The sequence below is a fragment of the Venustampulla echinocandica genome (genome assembly GCF_003357145.1).
Source record: "Venustampulla echinocandica strain BP 5553 chromosome Unknown scaffold_0, whole genome shotgun sequence".
Classification (NCBI taxonomy): domain Eukaryota; kingdom Fungi; phylum Ascomycota; class Leotiomycetes; order Helotiales; family Pleuroascaceae; genus Venustampulla; species Venustampulla echinocandica.
In genome coordinates, this window is record NW_022474205.1 from 5,465,913 (window position 1) to 5,487,123 (window position 21,211).

General features: G+C 48.3%; 3 protein-coding genes across 3 annotated transcripts in view; 2 read left to right on the forward strand and 1 right to left on the reverse strand.

Annotated features, from left to right (window-relative positions):
- Positions 1-1,897: 1,897 nt before the first annotated feature.
- Positions 1,898-2,940, forward strand: BP5553_01691 (uncharacterized protein; the record flags this gene model as incomplete). Its single annotated transcript, XM_032010314.1, has 3 exons — positions 1,898-2,021; positions 2,076-2,521; positions 2,578-2,940. 3 exons carry the CDS (start codon positions 1,898-1,900, stop codon positions 2,938-2,940), a joined length of 933 nt encoding a protein of 310 aa, XP_031874368.1.
- A 473-nt stretch (positions 2,941-3,413) lies between these two features.
- Positions 3,414-4,863, reverse strand: BP5553_01692 (uncharacterized protein; the record flags this gene model as incomplete). The annotated part of the gene is made up of 3 exons (XM_032010315.1): positions 3,414-3,838; positions 3,906-4,433; positions 4,563-4,863. 3 exons carry the CDS (start codon positions 4,861-4,863, stop codon positions 3,414-3,416), a joined length of 1,254 nt encoding a protein of 417 aa, XP_031874369.1.
- Positions 4,864-5,934: 1,071 nt separating this feature from the next.
- Positions 5,935-21,211, forward strand: part of BP5553_01693 (uncharacterized protein) — a gene marked incomplete at both ends in the record, with an annotated part of 30,218 nt that continues 14,941 nt past the window's right edge. The window contains 4 exons of the mRNA XM_032010316.1: positions 5,935-5,964; positions 6,128-6,670; positions 6,734-10,075; positions 10,127-21,187. Coding sequence (XP_031874370.1) covers positions 5,935-5,964; positions 6,128-6,670; positions 6,734-10,075; positions 10,127-21,187 — 14,976 coding nt within the window. The remainder of the gene's footprint in view (positions 5,965-6,127; positions 6,671-6,733; positions 10,076-10,126; positions 21,188-21,211) is intronic.

The window sequence follows — 21,211 nt, forward strand, 5'->3', positions numbered from 1 at the left end:
AAATCTATTTTCACGTGTAATTTAGCCGTTTACATTAAGGGTACGTGCGGTGAAGCTGGAGTTGGAATAGGAAGAAGTAAGTTCAAGATGGGAGTTTCGCGCCGGTCCACCAGGTCGTCAACGAATATCTGACATAAGCATAGACATTAAGCCACTTAGAGTTAGACCGAGTATGACAGAGCAAATCATGGCATAATATCTTTATAATCTTCGCAATGTATGTGAATGTATTTTGCTAATTCTCCTATTAGTCCAACTTAGGTACCTTGCATTGTATGACAATGTTGACATGCACAAATATATTTCAGTTGTGGTTCGTGACGCACATCTGTTTGCGTCATGCCGACAACCGCCTATACCGCATTTATTTAACACCGAGTGCGATAAATACACCGTATTCATCAAATTCTCCTCCCTGGAATTTGGCTCTAAGAGGCGTGGGATTACTCACTGCAGCTTACAGCGTATTACAATGGATCTTCACCTTGTGTCTAGGGGTTTGGTTGGGTCTGACGGGAAGGATGGAACTTGCATCCATCAACCACCTGTACGCCGGAATATACTCGGCCCCGGACTCGTCCTTACGGGGCACGGAGAATGAGAATATGAGACAGAAGTGGCCAAGAACACCACCTAGGCAGGATAAGATGACATCTGAGAAACACGCCGTTGAAGCATCCACGTGATATAAGCTTACTCTGCCAGCCCCAGGATCCCGTGTTCCTTGCTGGATGATCTACGCCCTACGCGCCTATAGGGAGGTCTAGCCAAGCCACGTCTCGGAATATTGCTCCCTGTGCGACCAGGTTTCAGAAGGACAAGCTTTTGCGGATGGCGGCCCCGTCACCGCCGCAATTTCGGACCTCACGCCACTTGATCGGTCTGTTCTTTTGCGTGGAGGATTGCGTGTGTCTAGCAGAACGACTGCCGACGCTACGAACATGTGCCGTTTAGGTACCTAAGTACCTCCCTAGCTAGGAAAGGTACGAGAAATATATACGAAAGGCACTTGATAATGAATGAGCCACGTCAGACTACCAGCAGACAGGTAGGCTATGCCAAACTCTCCATATGGGTATGGAACCAGACAAGGTCCAACAAGGTGCCCAGGTGCCAAGGTACATATATGATTTGCGCGTTAGTACGCAGGCACCTAGGTAACCTATGTCGCCCATACAACTGCCAAAGCTGGCAGTTGCCCGCGACCTCGCATTCCACGTAGGTAAGGTAATCATTGAGTTATACTACCGCGAGTCTATTCGAGCTTCTCAGCTCCTGCAAAATGCTACTTCTTCTTAACCTCATACTAGTGAACTCTTCAAGTGCCAAGTGTGCCAGGGTGCGCGTTGTTACGTTGAAAATAGAGACTAGTTAAAAGGGAGGATTCAATCGTAGCTGTAGAAGAGAAACGAAAACAGGAAAAGATATATTATTAATTAAGGCGACCCTGAGGCGGGGCTAGGTGGAACATAGAAAAGATATATACGAACGCAGGTTTCACAGCACTGCGTAATCCTACAAGCCTCCCAGGATTTACCCGGAAAATTTCCACGTATCCATATAGCAACAGTCTCACTTATGAGAAGGGAGCCCCGAAGAATTATGCAATTCAGACCGATGTTATGAAAGCCTTGCGACATTGCTGATCGCAGTTATATCAGCACAAACTCACCAACGACAGAGCCCTGCTCGTGATCTCCATAAGCACCTCTCAACCGGCTGCAAACCAGACTTCCGGTGAGGCAATATCATCCTGTGTGGAAGCTTCTTCCCGGACTATTAATATCTACTCCATGCACAAAGTTCCACAATATACAACGACGTGTACACCCGGAAAACAAAGCACCTTTAGGAGTGACAATGTCGACGATGTAATACAAGTCTGCCCCGCGATCAAATGCCACTTGAAACTAGGGCCGACATCAAAGCCCGTAACCTTCGAGCAGAGGACGACTGGACAGTAGTAACAGACCAAGTTGAACGCAAGAGACGACAAAACCGTATCGCTCAACGCAAACTTCGTACGTTCAATGACCCCTCTTCCCCTCTTTGCTGCAGCTACCTCCGCTACATAGAGCATCACACTAAAGTGTCTACCACGCATATGATAAATGCTAATGCAATTTTGGCCAAAATAGGAGAAAGGAACAAGCAACGTCAACAGCAAGAGCAAGAGCAAGAGCAAGAGCGATATGCCCGCCAACGAGGCGCGTCCTCTGAACATAGCAGCCCATGCTCGCCTGAAAAGTACTCGCCAACGGCAATGGGGCCAAGCTTCGCACATGTTATGCCCTACAATGACATTAGCACGGCCGACATTATGAATACTGATGCACTACACCAACCTACATCATGGAATGAAAGTTCAATTTGGATGCCGCGCCTAGCTGATGCCGCCATTCAGGGTAACCTTAACACCGTTGATAATTCTGTCGTTGGTCCACACACCTCCGGCACGAATTCAATTGAAGTGTCTCTCATGGGGCAGGGATCAGTGCCCGACACTCCGATTGAAGATCCGGTAAGCTATATCGAGCTCGCCGATTGAACTACAGAACAGGCACTAACATGATATAGGGATCGTTGCCAAGGGATCTTCAATCGGGCCCGGGAAGCCATCAAAATGAAGCGAGGGATCAGGGGAACACTGCTTTACATGAGGCGGTTCTAACTGACCAGTTGTCCATCGTCCGGCTGCTACTTCAGCGCGGCGCGAATCCCGATGCAATGGGCGAGCAGCAGCAGACGCCTCTGCATGCGGCGGCGGAGCGTGGATTCACACATTCTGTGCATACCTTGGTTAATAGCGGAGCAAAGGTCAATCTTCATGATGGGAAAGGACTTACGGCGTTGCATTTGGCCGCAAGAAATGGTCATGGCGATGTGGTGGCTCTGCTGCTGGATGCCGGAGCCAATATAGATTATCAAATTGTACGATAAAGTATATAAATTTGGAATAGGAGTAAGGAGTACAATTACGAAAAGTAATCCGTAGAAAATCCATTGTTTTTTGTGATGTTAAAGTAAAAGCTGTGATGTGGATTAAACGCTCATCTTTAAAGATATTTTGGTCGTAGCTGAATTGCCTTCGACTATGTCAATATGTCCATGGCCCGTGTGCCTGGAAATGATATACGGGGGCGTTCTGACATTTCTGACAATACATGGAGGATCTGTTGGTCAGAAATGCCAACTCGCGCATCTTGAAGTCTGAGAAATGGACGACCAGGACACTAAGGTGCGGTAGGACAGCAGGATAAAATGTTGGATTATCCGCTGTGGCTGACGGTAGAATGCACAGTAGAAATCTAAAACATGTGGGCAAAATATCTGTCCTTTTAATAAAGCGTATGCTTATCTATCTATTCAATAGTCTTCCCGCTGTGGAGCACCACCAAGCCTTCCTAAACAGACTAGTCCCTCCTGTGTGCGATACCCACTTTTGGCCCACGCATATCAAACACTACGAAAGTACTCTTTAGGAAGACATCTCCAAGAATATTGAGTGAGTCCTCCCCGGATGTTTGACTGCTCTGAAGGGAGCCATAACACGAATTGTCAGTGCTATTTGATGGCGGGGTGCCATCGCCTCTACTGGCTAGCACCGTCGTATTGACAGCCGATGCTAGACCGAAGTTCATATACTCTGCTGGAACTGTAAAAATACCACCGCTACCGATGCGCAGCGTAAAACTAGGCAACTTGGATTCGCAAGGAAAGACATAACCGCTCGTACCATTGGTGGCACCAGCGACTTGCGAGTAATACGGCACCACGATGTCGTCGGACATGACCATCAGGGAGGTGCCAGTGTCCATAATGGCGGGAGTTACCGTGCCTGGGAGCAGAGGAAGGAAATTATTAGCTTGAATACTGACGCTTGGGAACAAGAGGATCGGACTAACTGTTGAAATGCCTTCCAATTCCATACCCGGTTGCATTGAACGCCCACCAGCCATCTATTGTATCAATATCGGCATACCAAATTTTCCCTGTATACCAACGTTTATCTAAGAAGCCAAAATTAAAATGACCAGGGCCATCATGGCGCAATGACACGCCTAAAACGGGGTTTTCAAGGTCTCCAGCAATGTTGTCGAAAAACGTCTTCTGCTGGTTTGGCACCACCGTATTGCCATTGGTAAAGCCAAGTCCAACGATCCCGTCGCTCTCAAGATTTGAAAACGAAGCCGATACGTTTGTAGCAATCTCAACTGCTTGGGATTCAACCACTGCACCACCAATCGAGACTTTGTTCAACCCCACCAGACCGCTAGCATATGAACCATCGCCGTACTCTGTATCCCAGGTTTCATTTGGAAGAAGTTTCCAGCTCGGAGACTTCAAGGGTGAGAAGACGTTATGGCCACTACTTGAGTTTGTAGAGAGTTCAGTTGAAAATACCCAGAGGTCTGAGGAGCCGGTATCAAAAACTTTGCGAACGCCGCATAATTAGTGTGTTGTTCTGTAGATTTCAGGAATAGCAAATATATGTTTAGGATATTGAAAAATAACACAGGATGGGAATTAATAAGGAAATGAATATATCTGAATGGACGTACTGAGATTGACAATCTGCCCATCTATATCTACTGGTGACACCCAATATGCATCGTTGTTTTTATTTACTGATGTCACAGTCCCTCGCTGTCCGGCGCCCCGTTTCAGCTCCTGAGTAATTGGCCGATTGTATCGGGCATATGACTTGGCCAAATGGAAGGCACCTAGGTTGGTTCTGGCCGCGTTAGCAGAAACAGAGCGTTCCACTTGTGCTACCGAAACACGTTTTTGAAACGCAGCGGCCTCAGTATGGCAGTTGAGCAATGAAGACAAGACGAGTAAAGGGAGAGTTAAGATAGCCATAACTTAGTCCCGAAGATAAATGGAGTGGTATCAGCAACACCACCAGTGGGAGTGGTGAGGTAGCCTGGGTAAATATGAATACGGATATCCGATCGTGGATATCGTCAATTTACTCGCACCGAGAATTAAGGTGGGTAGAAACCACACACTAATTAGATGCCATGGAATCCGCCGCGAGTCTCGTACGAGGCAGCACCGTAAGCATTGGAGTCATATTCACGCATAACGTAAGATACGAGCTCTCGGTGCGGCAATACAATTTGTTCTGTAGGGGGCCGCTATTCTGTTCTACGCTCGAAGAAAGTTGGAATTTCATCGGCCAAGACGAGCCGACGATCGCATCGTTCAAGGCCAAGTGCATGGTAATTCAGACATTCACGGGAGTCGGCGATTGCAAGGTATCAAGTCCTGCCATCTCTGTCATTTTCTCAGACGAGAAATCTCATTAGAAGTGGCAAGCATCGTAAAGCTGACTCCAGATGCCGTTGGAGGAACACGCATGTGAGGGCTTCTAGAATCGTTCGGGAAATTCCCCGGCAGATCTTTTAGTGCTTACTACGTACAGTACATTTAGCTCAAATGCGAGCCACAGCCGCACTTGAACCGTGACACTGCAGTAGCGCGAGGGTCTGCAGACCCCCTGCCACTTCAACGGTCAGAACTGACAACTGGACTCTGGCATCAATCTGACGATAATATCACTCTCGGAATACGGTAAATGCAGGTACGGCATTTAAATCCTGCTGAATATACCATCACGTAAGCCGGCTAGCCACCAGGTTAGTGTCAAGTATGGGGCCCAGGAACGTTATGGGATCATTGCAGGTAAAATATCCATACCATAGTAGTGAGACTGACCACGAGTGCTTAGTTCTGACGAGGAGAAACAATCTACTCGTGCTGGAATAACACCGTAGGCCGCGACTAGGGTACAATTTGGATGAGGCGATGTGGTAACCTATGACAAACAATCTTTCTGTCCAAAAGGTTTCCAAGAGACTTCTCTTAGATGAACGATTGATAACCCAAACTTCTTGAATAGCTCGAGCAGAATTCAAATATCAAAATCCAATGTCACATGCTTTGAGACCCCAAAATACCGTAATTAGACTACATTACTGAAAGTAAAATTAGGTTTTAGAGTATGCCCTCCAATTCCTAGAACACCTGCTAGCGACATAGTCTAATAGAACGGCTGCTATTAGCTCGATATATAATCGACGAAACGACATTATAGATATAACTAAATATTTCTATATTATAGCTCAAGGACGAGTTCAAACCACCACTCACTGGCGAAATGAGTTATTGGAAGGAATATATCGAAAGTGCACAGGTGAGTGCGTTCCCTAAACTCACTGATGGGTCATGTAGCAATCTCGGGCGCCATAAATTCTCCATTGAGACCGAGTTATCCTTGGGCGATTCAGGTGCCGATAGTCTGTCTGCACGACGAGGCATCGTCAAAGCAGCTTGGGCGTTGGTTCTTGCCAAATACACAGCTTCAACGGGTATCGGCTTCTTCGCCGGCATTGAGGCTTTTGGCGTTGCTAGGGCGGTCCCCATCAAGGCAGAAATTGATCCAACGCTGAAGGTGGCCGAATTGCTGCGCTATTTCCAATCCGATGAAATTAAGAGCGATCCGCATTGTGCGGATGATGCCACGGAAGTACAAAAGCTGCTTGACCCGAAGAGATTGGAAGCTTGGAACACGCTGGCAATATTTCAGAATGTATTCAGCGCTAGCTCCGAAGATGAGGATGAAGCTGAGGCAGAAGGTGATGGCCAATCATGGCTTGCGAATCAGGTATGTGGGCAATTAATTGGGAGATTGAGGAGTTACTTGCTGCGCCTAACTGACATCGTGAAGTTCGACGTGGTTTTATGGGCCAATCAGACGCCCAGATCTACCAACTTCAGACTCGAATACTCGACGGACACCCTATGCGAACAGCAAGCTAGAAACTTAGCATACTCCATCCAGCACACCCTATCAAATCTTCTGAAGCGCCCCGATGCCATAATTGGCGACCTTGAGATGCTGAGTGATATGCATCGAGGGCAGATTCAGTATTGGAATTTGGCGGGGGGCAAGAGGATTAGTAGTCGCGTACAAAACTTGATTAGTCGCCGCGTTATGGAAAATCCTGACGCACCGGCTGTTTGCGGATGGGACAAAAACCTTACTTACGCCGAGTTGGACCGGCTGTCACACCGACTAGCCCATCACTTGGTATCAAAAGGCGTGGGCCCTGAGATCATAGTTCCTCTGTGCTTCGAGAAATCCACATGGGCGATCGTGGCAATGGTTGCTACCATAAAGGCGGGAGGTGCTTTTGTATTCTTGGACCCATCATACCCGATAGCCCGAGTTCAGAATATCGTTAACCAATGCAACCCGCCATTCCTGCTGGCGTCCACGACAACAAAGAATATCTGGCCGATATTCCAGGGGAACACAGTTATTGTGAGCCAACAATCAATATATAGCCTCTCCAGTGTACGAGGCTCTTTAAATTCAGGGGTTCAGAGCGACAACGCCCTGTATATCATCTTCACTTCGGGGAGCACTGGCACGCCCAAAGGGTGCGTCATCGAGCATGGTGCATTTTGCACCGGCGCCTCAGCACAAGTAAGAGCAACTGGATTGAGCGCATCCAGTAGGGTACTGCAATTCGCATCGTTCACGTTCGATGCAAGTATCCTAGAGACTTTGATTGCATTGACTGCTGGTGCCTGCGTCTGCATTCCAAACGAAAAAGACCGAGCGAAAGGCATAGCAGAGATGGTCAGACATTTCGATATTTCTTGGGCACTTTTGACGCCTTCCATCGCTAGATTGGTGGCTCCAGATGACGTGCCATCTTTAAAGACTTTGGTGCTGGGCGGAGAGGCTCTTTCTAAAGTCGATATCAAGACTTGGGCTCCTGTCGTCCGTCTTGTTAATGCATATGGTCCTAGCGAAGCGACAATCATTGCTGCTGCCAACAATCGCATATCCACTGATACCAATCCATCCAACATAGGGCGCGCCGTTGGAGGAAAATGCTGGATTGTTGACCCAGATAACTATGATCGTCTCGTCCCAATTGGATGCGTGGGTGAACTCTTCGTTGAAGGAGCTATCTTGGCACGAGGATATTTGGGCGATCGCAAAAGAACTGCGGCAGCATTTATCGAGAATCCCATATGGTCGCGGTCCAAGACGAACAATAAGTATCGGCGGTTTTATGCCTCAGGGGACTTGGTCCGCTACCAGGCCAACGGTTCAATCATTTTCATCGGCCGTAAAGACACACAGGTCAAGCTTAGAGGGCAGCGTCTAGAGCTCGGAGAAATCGAGCATCACCTCTTGGAACATACAGCCGTCGAACATGCAATGGCGTTCCTTCCAAAGAAAGGAAGCCACAAACAGCGTCTTGTTGCCGTGATATCCCTCACGGAAACACATCATTCGAGCATCTCGGCTACAACATCCGATCCGGAAATCGAGGTGTTGAGTGAAGCTGGAAGCCTAGAAGGGCTGATTCCAGGCCTTCGGGCTCGTATGCAGGGACGGGTTCCTTCATATATGGTCCCATCGGCGTGGATCATCATCAAGAAAATTCCCATGATGCTCTCCGGCAAACTAAACAGAACCAAAGTAGCCAAATGGCTCGAGCAGATGGATTCGGAAACAACCAACAACGGCAGCAAAATAAATATCAAGGCCCCTATGGCTAGTCCAAGAGTACTCAACGAAACCGAGCGTTTGCTACTGGAAATCGCTGGCAAAGTCCTGAAGACTCATGAGAAAGACATCGATATGAATGAGTCATTCCTAGAATTGGGAGGAGACTCACTGCTGGCGATGCAACTATCTGCGAAATGTTGGGCAAATGGTCTTGAAATATCTTTGCCAGACATCATTCGAAGTGCGACGTTGGGCGACCTCGCTAAATGTGCCAAAAGAGTCACTTCTGACCAGCCCGTATCGGGACAAGCGCCATTTCCACTGCCAACATCATCAGATTCGGATTTTAAACATAAATATTCCAAAGAGAAGCTTTCTGCTGATATTCAAGAACTCCTATCAGACACCCAGTCACACCATGGTGCTGGTTCAGGTCAACTCGCCGACATCGAGGACATTTATCCTCTTGCGCCGATCCAGGAAGGCTTCATCCTCAGTCAACTTAAGTTTCCTGGCGTCTATGAGAGCTATTATGACTTTGAACTTGTCCCTTATTCTTCTGGGGAGGCATTGGAGCCTGAGAGGCTCGGTCGCGCGTGGGAACTCGTTGTTGAGCGACATGGCATCCTTCGAACGGTATTCGTGGAGACAAAATCGGGCGAGGAAACCTTCATTCAAGCCGTTCTCCGGACTGTCCGTCCCCGGATAGTGTACGCCAATCACGATGGGCTAGACATCGAAACGTATCAAACTGGTCTACTACCAGTGAAATACTCGGACAAGGAATTGCCCCATCGATTTCATGTCATCAAGACCCTGAATGGTGGGTTGTTCTTTCGGTTGGAAATCAACCATGCCGTCGTCGATGGAGGCTCAATGCCAATTATCCTCCAAGATCTCGCTCAAGCATATCATGATAGGCTTGCTCCCGGCTCGGGCCCCGAGTATAGTTTATATGTCCAATTTCTCCGCCAGCTTGAGCGGCAATCCGCTATAAGGTACTGGAAGGAGAAGTTAAATGAGGCCGAGCCATCTCGGCTTCCAACCCCTTATGAACCCTCTTCTTCCAATACACTCCAAAAGCTTAATACCGAGATCACCGGGATTAAGCCGCTGTCCCAGTTCTGTAGACAGGAGGGCATTACAGTGCCGACATTGCTCCAGTGTGCGTGGGGCCTCGTTCTGAGCAGCTACTGCACCTCGACTGACGTGTCCTTTGGTTACATGTCATCGGGTAGAAATATTCCCTTGAATGGAGTGGACTCGGCTGTTGGGCCATTCCTAAATACGCTAACCCATCGTATGAGGATTGACCAAGGGGTCTCCAAATTAAAGCTACTCCATGACACCCAGGAAGGTTTTCTTAAGAGTGTAGCCCACCAACATTGCTCATTAATCGACCTCCAGCATGAACTCCAACAAGATGTCAGTGCACTCTGCAGTACTCTTGTAACAATCCAGAGCCAGCCGCTATTTGAACCAGATGTAGTAGGATCGACGTTTGGCATTGAGCTCCGCCGAGAATTTGATCCCTCAGAGGTAATGATATCTATATCTTGTCGATGCTAGCATTTTCTGATTATAATACAGTATGATATCGCCATATCCATCCAACTGGGCCAGGAACATTTATCGGTAGGCTTGGAGTACTGGCCTTCGAGGATTTCAGAGTCCCTAGCCTCTAGTATCCTAGATTCGTTCAAGTCAACTGTCTTTGCATTGGCACACAATCCCAACGAGTCTGTCAAGCTGACTCCAATAATCTCCAACTCCGATATAGCGCAAATTTTCACCTGGAATGAGCGCGTCCCAGTGCATATATCTGCGTGTATCCACACTCTGATTGAAGCAAGAGCCGCAGAACGACCTAGTGCTCATGCTATCTGCTCATATGACCAAGATTTCACATACCGCGAGCTCAACGAAACCTCGCAGCAGCTCGCATATTACCTGGAGGACTTAGGAGTTGGACCAAATATCCAAGTTCCGCTCTGTTTCGATAAATCGTGCTGGGCAATCGTTTCTATGCTAGCCGTACTCAAGGCTGGGGGTGCATGCGTGTCAATTAGTCCGTCGAGTCCTAAAGAGCGAATTTTAACGATTCTAGGGGATATTGAAGCTAAGGTTGTGCTGGTTTCCACACAGCACATGTCGATGTTCGAGGAGCTAGAAATAACGACTATCGGCGTGGATATGTCGCTTCTAGAGACCCACGTCCAGCTAAAGAGTCAAAGTCAGTCTCTAGTCCAGCCATCAGATCCCGCTGTCATAGTTTACACTTCTGGTACGACAGGCAAGCCTAAAGGTGTTGTCTTGGAACACCATGCTCTATGCACCAGTGCCCTTTCCCATGGGCAAGCAGTAGGCATTGGCCCATCTTCTCGAGTGCTCCAATTTGCGTCATACTCATTTGACGTGAGCGTCCAAGATATATTTTTCACCCTGCAACGTGGCGGCTGTGTGTGTGTCATCTCGGAAGATGAACGAATGAATGATCTTGCTGGAGCCATCAATGCTCGCAAGGCCAACTATGCAGAACTGACACCCACCGTTGCGGGCTTATTAAAGCACACAGATACCCCAGGGCTACGTACACTGAATGTTGGTGGCGAATCTCTCACAGCTCAGGTCCTCGCTTCTTGGGCTTCCCATGTCCGGCTTTTCAACACTTACGGGCCATCAGAAGCAGCAGTTACCGCGTCGTCCACTGGTCTGTTATCAAAAGACTCCCGCCCTTCAAATATTGGTAAGGCGATTGGGTGTTTGTTTTGGATAGTAGATCCACTAGATCATAACACTCTCGTACCTATTGGTTGCACGGGTGAGCTGTTAATCGAAGGTCCCCTTCTTGCTAGGGGGTATCTTAACGACCTCCAAAAGACACAGAGTGTTTTCATTGAAAACCCTCGATTTGTCCCAAAATCCGCAGCCAACACGATTCGCCGAATGTACAAGACCGGTGATCTAGCCTTCTACGCACCAGACGGCTCGATAGAGTTTGTGGGCCGGAAGGACAATCAGATCAAGCTCAATGGCCAGAGAATGGAGCTTGGCGAAGTCGAGCATCATTTGGAAAGTCAAGCACCCGGTATTGCAAATGTGGCTGCGGATGTCGTTGCTCCTCCTGCTTATCGGAATGGGGCCAAAGCTCTAGTGGCCTTCCTTCATATCCCTGATGCAGCTGAAAATCTATCGACTCAAGTCGTGTCGCTCACAACTTCTCTCCAGGAGCGATTGACTGCTCTTCAGACTCGGCTAGCTCGAGTATTGCCGTCGTACATGGTCCCTTCGTTGTTTATTCCTCTGAGTCAATTCCCCATAAACGCATCTGGAAAGCTCGATCGTAGACATATCCGAAGCGTTGTCGAGAGTCTCAACGCCACGGAACTTGCGCAATATGCGCTGGAGACGAGTTCGAAACAAGCCCCATCGACGCCAACAGAGATGTTGATGCAGGATCTCTGGAACAAAGTTCTGGGGCTCGAGAAGAGCACTATTGGCGCCAATGACAATTTCTTTAGAAGTGGAGGTGATTCCCTTGCGGCCATGAAATTGGCAGCTGCAGCCCGACAGGCGCATATGGTTTTGCCTGTATCAATTATCTTTGCAAGTCCTACATTAGCAGAAATGTCTCTGGCAGTAAGCAAAGAACAGCCTAGCTTGGTTCGAGACGTCGAACCTTTCTCTTTGAGTCCCCATAGTGTGGCTGAGGTGGCTAGGATGCTCGACTTGAAAGAGGAGGAAATCGAGGACGCGTACCCATGCACGCCTCTGCAAGAGGGTCTTATATCTATAATATTGCGACAAACAGAGAGTTACGTTGCGCAAATGGTCTACCGTGTGCCGGAAATCCTAGACCTTGATCGATTTCAGCAGGCATGGGAGGCTGCAGTTCTGGCATATCCCATACTTCGGACTAGGATAGTGCAAGCGTCCTCGGGTATGTCATTACAGGTTGTTGTTCGACATCCCCTCGTCTGGGAAGGAGCATTGTCTCTCGAAGACTACCTCGAAAAGGATAGTGCTACCCCGATGACTCATGGGGCGCCATTGGTTCGGTTTGCTATTGCAAAACGCAACAAGGATAATGGCAGATTTTTTATCTGGACCGCTCATCACTCAGTGTATGATGGGTGGACGGGTGATATGGTTTTTGAAAGCGTGAGGACGGCGTATGGAAATGGCGATATCCCAAAGCCTAGACCTTACGCCGATTTTATCAAATATATGGTCCATTCTGACCAAGGTGCCTCTGCTAGCTTCTGGAAAGAGGTGCTTGGTGGCGATTTGCCCGCTAGTTTCCCTCGACTTCCGAACGCAACTTACCAGCCTTGTCCGAAAGCAAGGTTCTCACAACGCATACCATTGACCCCACCCAAGAACGCCGAAATACTCACTTCTACATTGTTGAGGGCAGCTTGGGGACTACTTGTTTCCCAGTACTCCGATTCAGAAGATGTGGTCTTTGCAACGACGATGTCTGGGCGCAATGCTGCTGTATCTGGCATCGAAGAGATTGCAGGGCCTACCATCACAACTGTCCCGGTTCGGTTACATACAGACGCGTCACAGACTATCTCACAATTTCTCAATAATGTTCAACAACAAGCTATTGATATGATCCCCCATGAGCATATGGGGCTCCAAAATATTCGGAGACTCGGACGTAATATCCAGGATGCCATGGACTTGCGGCACCTTTTTATGGTGCAACCACGGCCAGAGACGAATGAGGCCGCCGCTTCTCTGGGCCTGGAGCTGCTACCAGTCAAAACAAGTTCGTTTGATGTCTATGCATTGAACGTGGAATGTTTCCTTGACGGAAATGGTGTGTTGCTCGAGGCTGCTTATGACGAGAGGGTTATCTCCACCGCTGGAATGGAGCTCATGTTCCAGCAGTTTTCACATCTTATAAGTATTCTCAGCTCCAAGCCAGAGAACACGCGGATTGCCGACTTGGATAGAGTCTCACAGGCGGAAGTGGATACTATGACTCGTTGGAATGGAGACTGGCCTGAGAGCGTCCTATCCTGCATTCATAACATTTTCCGTTCTCAGGTAGCTCGCGCCCCGAATGCACAAGCAATTCACTCGCATGATCTCAACTTAACCTATAAGGAGTTGGACAACTTGTCTCAACGACTAGCACATCATCTTGTTTCCAACCACGGCGTTGGACCCGAGACCATGGTACCAATTTGTTTTGACAAGTCAACATGGGCAGCAGTATCTATGTTAGCTGTCCTCAAGGCGGGAGGGGCTTGCGTACCGCTAGGGCCGTCTCAGCCAGTCAATCGGTTACATGGCATCGTCGAAGACACGCGCGCGGGGCTCATCCTAGCCGCACCACAGCACGTCCACCTATTTCGAGGTACGGCTCCGAATGCGATTGCAATTACAGAGACTTTTGTACAAGCCCTACCTTTGCTGTATAGGGATGCGAATATTTCAGTCAGACCTTCGAATGCGGCTTTTGTTATATATACATCTGGTTCTACAGGAACTCCTAAAGGAGTAGTGCTCGAACATGCAGCAATATGTACCAGTTCTAGAGCCCATGGCAGTGTCATGGACATCAATCCCAATACACGGGTTTTGCAGTTCGCCGCCTACACCTTTGATGTCAGTATCCAAGATATTTTTACCACCTTGCAACGCGGGGGCTGTGTTTGTATCATATCCGAAACTGATAGATTGAGTAACCTAACGGCGGCCATCAATTCATCCCGAGCCAATTGGGCAGACTTGACTTCTACCGTTGCTGGACTTTTGGAGCCAAGCGAAGTCCCAACCATGACAACGATTTCGCTAGGTGGAGAACCACTTCAGCAGTCGGTGGCTTCAAAATGGGAGGCCCAAGGTGCAACTGTAATCAATGGCTACGGACCGGCAGAGGCATCCATCAACGCTGCATGCAGCAACAAAGACCAGAGAGCTGGCAATGCGGCGAATATCGGACGACCGCTTGCTAGCTGGTTTTGGGTGGTGGACCCTAATAGCCACAATCGCCTGGCTCCCATTGGTTGCGTGGGTGAATTGTTTATCGAAGGTCCTTTGCTCGCCCGCGAGTATCTAAACGACAGTTCTAAAACAGTGGCATCGTTTATAGAAAGTCCTGTCTGGGCGAAGCCTTTGAGCCAGAATATTAGGACAAATCGGCGTTTCTACACAACTGGTGATTTAGTTCAGTACAACCCCAATGGAACACTTAACTATGTCGGACGGAAAGATAGGCAGGTCAAAATACATGGCCAACGAGTGGAGTTAGGAGAAATTGAGAGCCAGATCAAACTTGCAGCCAGTGATGCTACGGGCATCGCTGTGGAGTTGATCTCTCCCTTGAGTTTGCAGGGAAGGGAAGCCCTTGCTGCCTTCCTCTCTATGGGGAATGGAAATGATGATGGAGAGCTGCTTGGGACGGTTAGAACACTCTCGGAATCCCTCCAACTGAAGCTTTCGGAGCTCCAAGGCCAGTTATCTGATGCATTGCCATCATATATGGTCCCGACATTCCTGATTCCTATTACCAAAATGCCAACAAACGCGTCTGGCAAATTAGACAGAAAAGCTTTGCATGTCATTATTCAAAGTTTAGATACCGTCACTTTAGGTCAATATACACTTGAGAGTGCTGCTAAGCGAGAGCCCACCACAATCCGGGAGGTGCAGCTATGCCAGCTATGGAGTAAGGTATTGAAGGTCGAACCCTCGACCATCGGGGCGGACGATAACTTCTTCAAAATTGGCGGCGATTCCATTACCGCGATGCAACTTGCCGCATCTGCAACGAGCGAAAGCCTCCAATTAACAGTCGGTGACATGTTTCAGGCGCCAAATCTCTGTGATATGGCTCATTGTCTAACCGATGTTATCACCAAAACCCAGGCCTTTAAACCCTTCTCTCTTGTCTCTCACCTTGACCTCCCGAAGGTTTGGAGGGAGATTGAAAGTCGATATAGTCTCTCAACGGATGACATTGAGGATGTGTATCCATGCACGCCGTTGCAAATCGGTCTATTGTCGATGACGGCTCGCCAGTCAAATGCCTACGTTGGCCAATTAGTGTATCGATTGCCCCTTTCCATTGATTTGGGCAGGTTCCAACAGGCATGGCAGATGCTATACTCTATCAATCCGATCTTAAGGACTCGCATTATACCGACAGATGAAGCTGGATTCATCCAAGTGGTAACAAAAGGAAATATTAATTGGCAAGCGTCGGATTCCCTTGAGAGCTATCTCCAGACAGACGAAGCGGATCCAATGTCATATGGAAGCATCCTTGCTCGGTATTCTCTGGTTTGCGAAAATACCGGCAATAATTACTTCGTATGGACGGCTCACCATGCTATTTACGACGGCTGGAGTGTCAATTTGATGTTTGACCAGCTCGAAGCTGCCTATAATGACACCAAAGTCTCTTCCCCACCACCATTCAAACTCTTCATTGAGAGTATTGCAAAGACAGGACAAGGTGCCGCTGCAGCATACTGGCGCAATCAGTTCGATGGAGATCAGCCGGTCCACTGGCCACAGCCAAAATCTGGAAACAATCAACCGTACAATCGCTTTGCGATCACAAAATCAGCTACTATAGGTGACGCACACCGACCCACTGCTATGCACTCAACTATTTTGAGAGCTGCCTGGGCTTTGACTGTCTCGCAATATGCCCAATCCCAAGATGTTGTCTTTGCTGTAACTCAGTCTGGACGCAGCGCTAGAGTGGTAGGAGCAACGCAAATGGTAGGACCTTTGATCACAACTGTGCCTGTCCGGGTTCATATAGACTACTCCAAGTCAGTCTCAGACTACCTCGACCAGATCCAGAACCAGACAATTGGAATGATACCGTACGAACACACCGGTCTGCAGAATATCGGGCGGCTCGACAGCTCCAACGCAAAATTGCGCGAGGCCCTGAAGTTGCAGCATATCTTCATAGTACAGCCTCCGGAAGAAAACGAAACAAGCGCAACCTGTCTGGGTATGGAGAATGTATCAATGGAATCTGGTGATTTTGACACGTACCCACTTAATGTAGAATGCAGTATAAGTGCTGGCTCGGTCACTGTCGAGGTTGTCTTCGACACAAACCAAGTCTCCGAAATTCAAGTTGAGCGCGCTGTTGGTGAATTTTTGCACCTAGTCCAACAGTTGGCCGTAATCGATGGCAGCACAGAACTAAGAAACATTGAGCTCATCAGCGATGACGACTTTAATTGGCTGAACAATCTGAACCGAGTCGTTCCGAGTACTTTGGAAACTTGCGTCCATACTCTCATTGAAGAGCAGGTCAGGCTCCGACCTGAAGCACAAGCAATATGCTCTTTTGATCAGAACTTCTCCTACAGCGAGCTTAATGATGCCTCCCAGCGTCTGGCTCACCATCTTGTGAGCGAATACGCCGTCAAACCTGGCACATATGTTCCATTATGCTTCGACAAGTCATCCTGGGCAATAGTGGCAATGCTTGCTGTGCTCAAGGCAGGTGGGGCATGTGTATCGCTTAGTTCTACCCATCCAACACAACGACTTGCCGCAATAATCAGCGACATTGGAGCTTCTCTGGTGTTAGTGTCTCCTCAGCACACTAGTCTATTTGAGGACATCCCAGTTCGCATACTTAGTGTCGATAGTGACACGGTTCACGGCTGCCGCGACATGGGCGAGCGTATACATGTCCAGCCCACACATCCCGCTTTCGTTGTCTACACATCTGGTAGCACTGGAGTGCCAAAAGGGGTTGACTTATCCCATGCCGCTATGTGTACAAGCGCTCGTGCACACGGATCCGCATTTGGACTTGGACCTAAGACAAGAGTAGCACAATTTGCGTCCTACACTTTCGATACCAGCATACAAGACATCTTCACTTCTCTACAGAGAGGCGGGTGCGTATGCGTACTCTCAGAAGAAGAGCGGCTAAATGATCTCGCCGGTGGCATAAATAGAAGAGGTGCGAACTATATCGACCTTACTGCTTCAGTAGCCAGCTTGCTCACCCCCGATGCGGTGCCTGGACTTGTCACAATGTCGTTGGGCGGCGAGATGTTAAAGCAGAGCATCATTGATACATGGGCATCCCGCATACGTCTTATTAACACCTTTGGCCCAAGTGAAGCGTCAATCAATTCGTCATGCACTGGTCTCCTAGACCAAACCTCAACACCAGGGAATATCGGAAAGCCACTCGGCTGTGTGTTCTGGGTAGTTGACAGCACCGATTACCATCGGTTATTACCAGTGGGCTGTGTGGGAGAGTTACTCATTGAGGGCCCGATTTTGGCACGTGGCTACTTAAACAAGCCGGAACAAACTGCGAAGGCATTTATCACCAACCCAGCCTGGCTGGAAAGGTTTAGGGGCCCAGCTGCGAGCAAGTCCGCTCGAATGTATGCCACGGGTGACCTTGTTTCTTGGAGGCAAGATGGCTCAATAGATTTTATCGGTCGGAAAGACACGCAAATAAAGCTACATGGCCAGCGAATTGAGATGGGGGAGATTGAGCACCACCTGGCCTCCCACGGCTCCATTAATCAATCACTAGCATTATTACCACGCAAAGGCTTTCTTCAAGATAATCTTGTTGCGATCGTGGATCTCCATGGTTTCACCAATGAAAATGAAATAGGCCAGATATCACTACTCGAGAGTGAGGACGAAACTACCATTACAACCCACATATCATCAATCCACAATCTTCTCAGGGAAAAGCTCCCCAACTATATGGTGCCTAGTAAACTACTAGTTCTAGGTACTTTACCACTAAACACATCAGCAAAAGTTGATCGTAGTCGAATTAGAAATTGGATTGAGGAAGAAATAGACGACGCTACATATGAGCTTATCATGGGAATGGATGGCAACGACCGATATTGCGCTCCAGCGACCAAAGCCGAGGAAGATTTACAGCGCCTTTGTAGTCGTGTGCTCAACTTGTCTTCATCTCGAGTCAGTCTCAATCGATCTTTTATTGGGCTGGGTGGCGACTCGATTTCTGCAATGCAGCTGGTATCTCAATGCCGAAATGCCGGTCTTCTGGTTACTGTTCCATCACTCCTCACCAGCAACACCTTGTCTGAAGCAGCGCAGTCTGCCGGAACCAGCAACATAAATGTTATTTTCAAAGACGAGCAGCTAGATACTGCTTTCGACTTGTCGCCAATCCAGAGAATGTATTTTGATCAGTTGCATGTTCAAACACCCGCTAGTGGTGATGCCCACTTCAACCAAAGCTCTTATTATCGATTGACGAGTGCCACATCTCCCGAGCGACTAAATACTGCACTTCGTGAATTAGTGATGTGCCACTCTATGCTCCGAGCGCGCTTCAGCCAAGATGAGGAGGGAATGTGGAGCCAGCGGATACTTGGCGACATGACTGAGGTGTATCATTTTAGTGTGCATGAGGGTTTAGATCTTCCTGCGGTAGCAGCTATCGCCTCAAGCAGTCAGATAATGCTTGATATCGAGAAAGGTCCCGTCTTCTCGTGCGATCTCTGTGGCCTGACAGACGGACCGCAGATCCTCGTATTGGTTGCTCACCATCTAATTATCGATCTTGTATCTTGGCGTATTATTATGGAAGATCTTGAAACCCTTCTGCTGGCCGAATTTGTACCTCTCCAAAAGCCGCTCTCGTTTCAGACATGGTCCAATCTTCAAGCAGAATATGCTCGAGATAATCTCACACCAGACATGGCGTTTTCAGGAGGAATAATTCTGACAGATCTTGATTACTGGGAAATGGCAAATCAATCTAACATCGTCGCCGATCAGCGATCAGAGATTGTCAACATTGATGAAGAAACAACATCACTACTGTTAGGCAAGGCAAATCGATCTATGCATACAGAGCCAGTAGATTTGCTATTATCAGCAGTAACGGATGCCTTTTTCCGGGTGTTTACTGACCGTCAAAAACTCAATATATTCAACGAGGGCCACGGTCGCGAACCCTGGGCACCGGAAATTGATATCTCAAGGACCGTGGGGTGGTTCACGACCATGAGCCCTATCCATGTTACCTCTGATTCAGACTCATTGGGGATTGTTGGGCAAGTAAAGGATCGTCGTCGACAACTTCCGCGCAATGGTTGGCCATATTTCACTTCACGTTATTTGAATAGACAAGGAGCAGATGACTTCTCGAGCCATAACAATACCGCGGAAATACTTTTCAATTACCATGGCCAATTCCAACAGTTTCAGCGCAGTGACTCTCTCTTCTTAGATGAAGACCTCAGCAAATTCGGTGTCTCCGACGAGGGTGGAGCCTTGCGACGCCAGGCTTTGGTTGAAATCGAGGTCGAGGTCGCCGGCGGTACAACGCAGATTCTTTTCAATTTCAATCGCCACATGGCATTCCAGGATAAGCTCCACAACTGGGTGCAAAGCACGAAGAATTCTCTCCAGTCTTTATGCCAGGATCTTGTCGCCACAAAAACTAGATATACGCTCAGTGATTTTCCGTCGCTTTCACTTGACGCGGCAGGCCTTGGGTTACTAGAGCAATGCCTGTCCAACCTCCAAACTGCAACTTCTACGACAGCGAATGATATTGAAGATATATTTCCATGCTCCCCTATGCAGGATGGGATGTTGCTTAGCCAGATCCAAGGCACCGCATCCTATGAAACAGTGCAGTTGTGCGAAATATTCCCATCGCAGTCATCCTCCTCGATTGTCAGGGACCGGCTCGCAAGTGCCTGGAAAATGGTTGTCGCTCGCCACAGCTCCCTTCGTACTGTGTTTATTGAGGCAGTTGGCAGAAAAGGAGCATTCAACCAGATTTCTCTAAAGAAATACACTCCAGATATAAAATTCGTTGAGTTCGGAGATGATACCGCTATCAAAGAGCTTCAGGATATTCCGGTGGTGAAGTATAGGACCTTCCAGCCTCCTCACCAGCTCACACTTTGCTCAACACCCCAAGGGAAATGGCTCTGTAAGATCGAAATGAACCATGCCATTACCGATGGCGCTTCTGGCAATATTCTCTTGCACGACTGGGCTTTGGCTTACAATCACACTTTACCTCAAGGCAGTGCTCTCCGCTATAGCGATTTTATCCAATATATCAATGCTAGATCTACGCAAGAAAGTCTTGCATTTTGGCAAGAGTCGTTGAAACATGTTCAGCCATGCCATTTTCCGTCGATAGCTCAAGCCCACAGGGTGGAGGAGCAAGGCACCACCGCGAAAGTATTGGATAATCCCCAGGTTCTTCACCAGTACTGCCAAAAACACTCAATAACACTTGCAAATTTCATGCAAGCAGCATGGAGTATTGTTCTAACCCGTTATACTGGCAATAGTAACATTTTTTTCGGTTACCTCGCTTCCGGCCGGGACGTGCCTCTTCCGGGGATTGACAGCGCAGTTGGCGCTTTTGTGAATATGATGATTTGCAAAGTTGAAGTGGACAAATACCCCACGGGCCTTGAGCTCTGTCGGGCTGTGCAGCAGCAGTCGATGCTCGGCCTGCCGCATCAACATGTCCCGCTTGCTGATATCCAAAATGCGCTTCAGCTTTCTGGACAACCCCTCTTCAACACCCTGGTTTCCTTCCAAAATCATGGAGCTCATGGAGGCGATGATCCGGAGTTGATATCATTCAAGGATTTGGAAAATCAAGATCTAACCGAAGTAAGTAACCTTAGACTATATTGG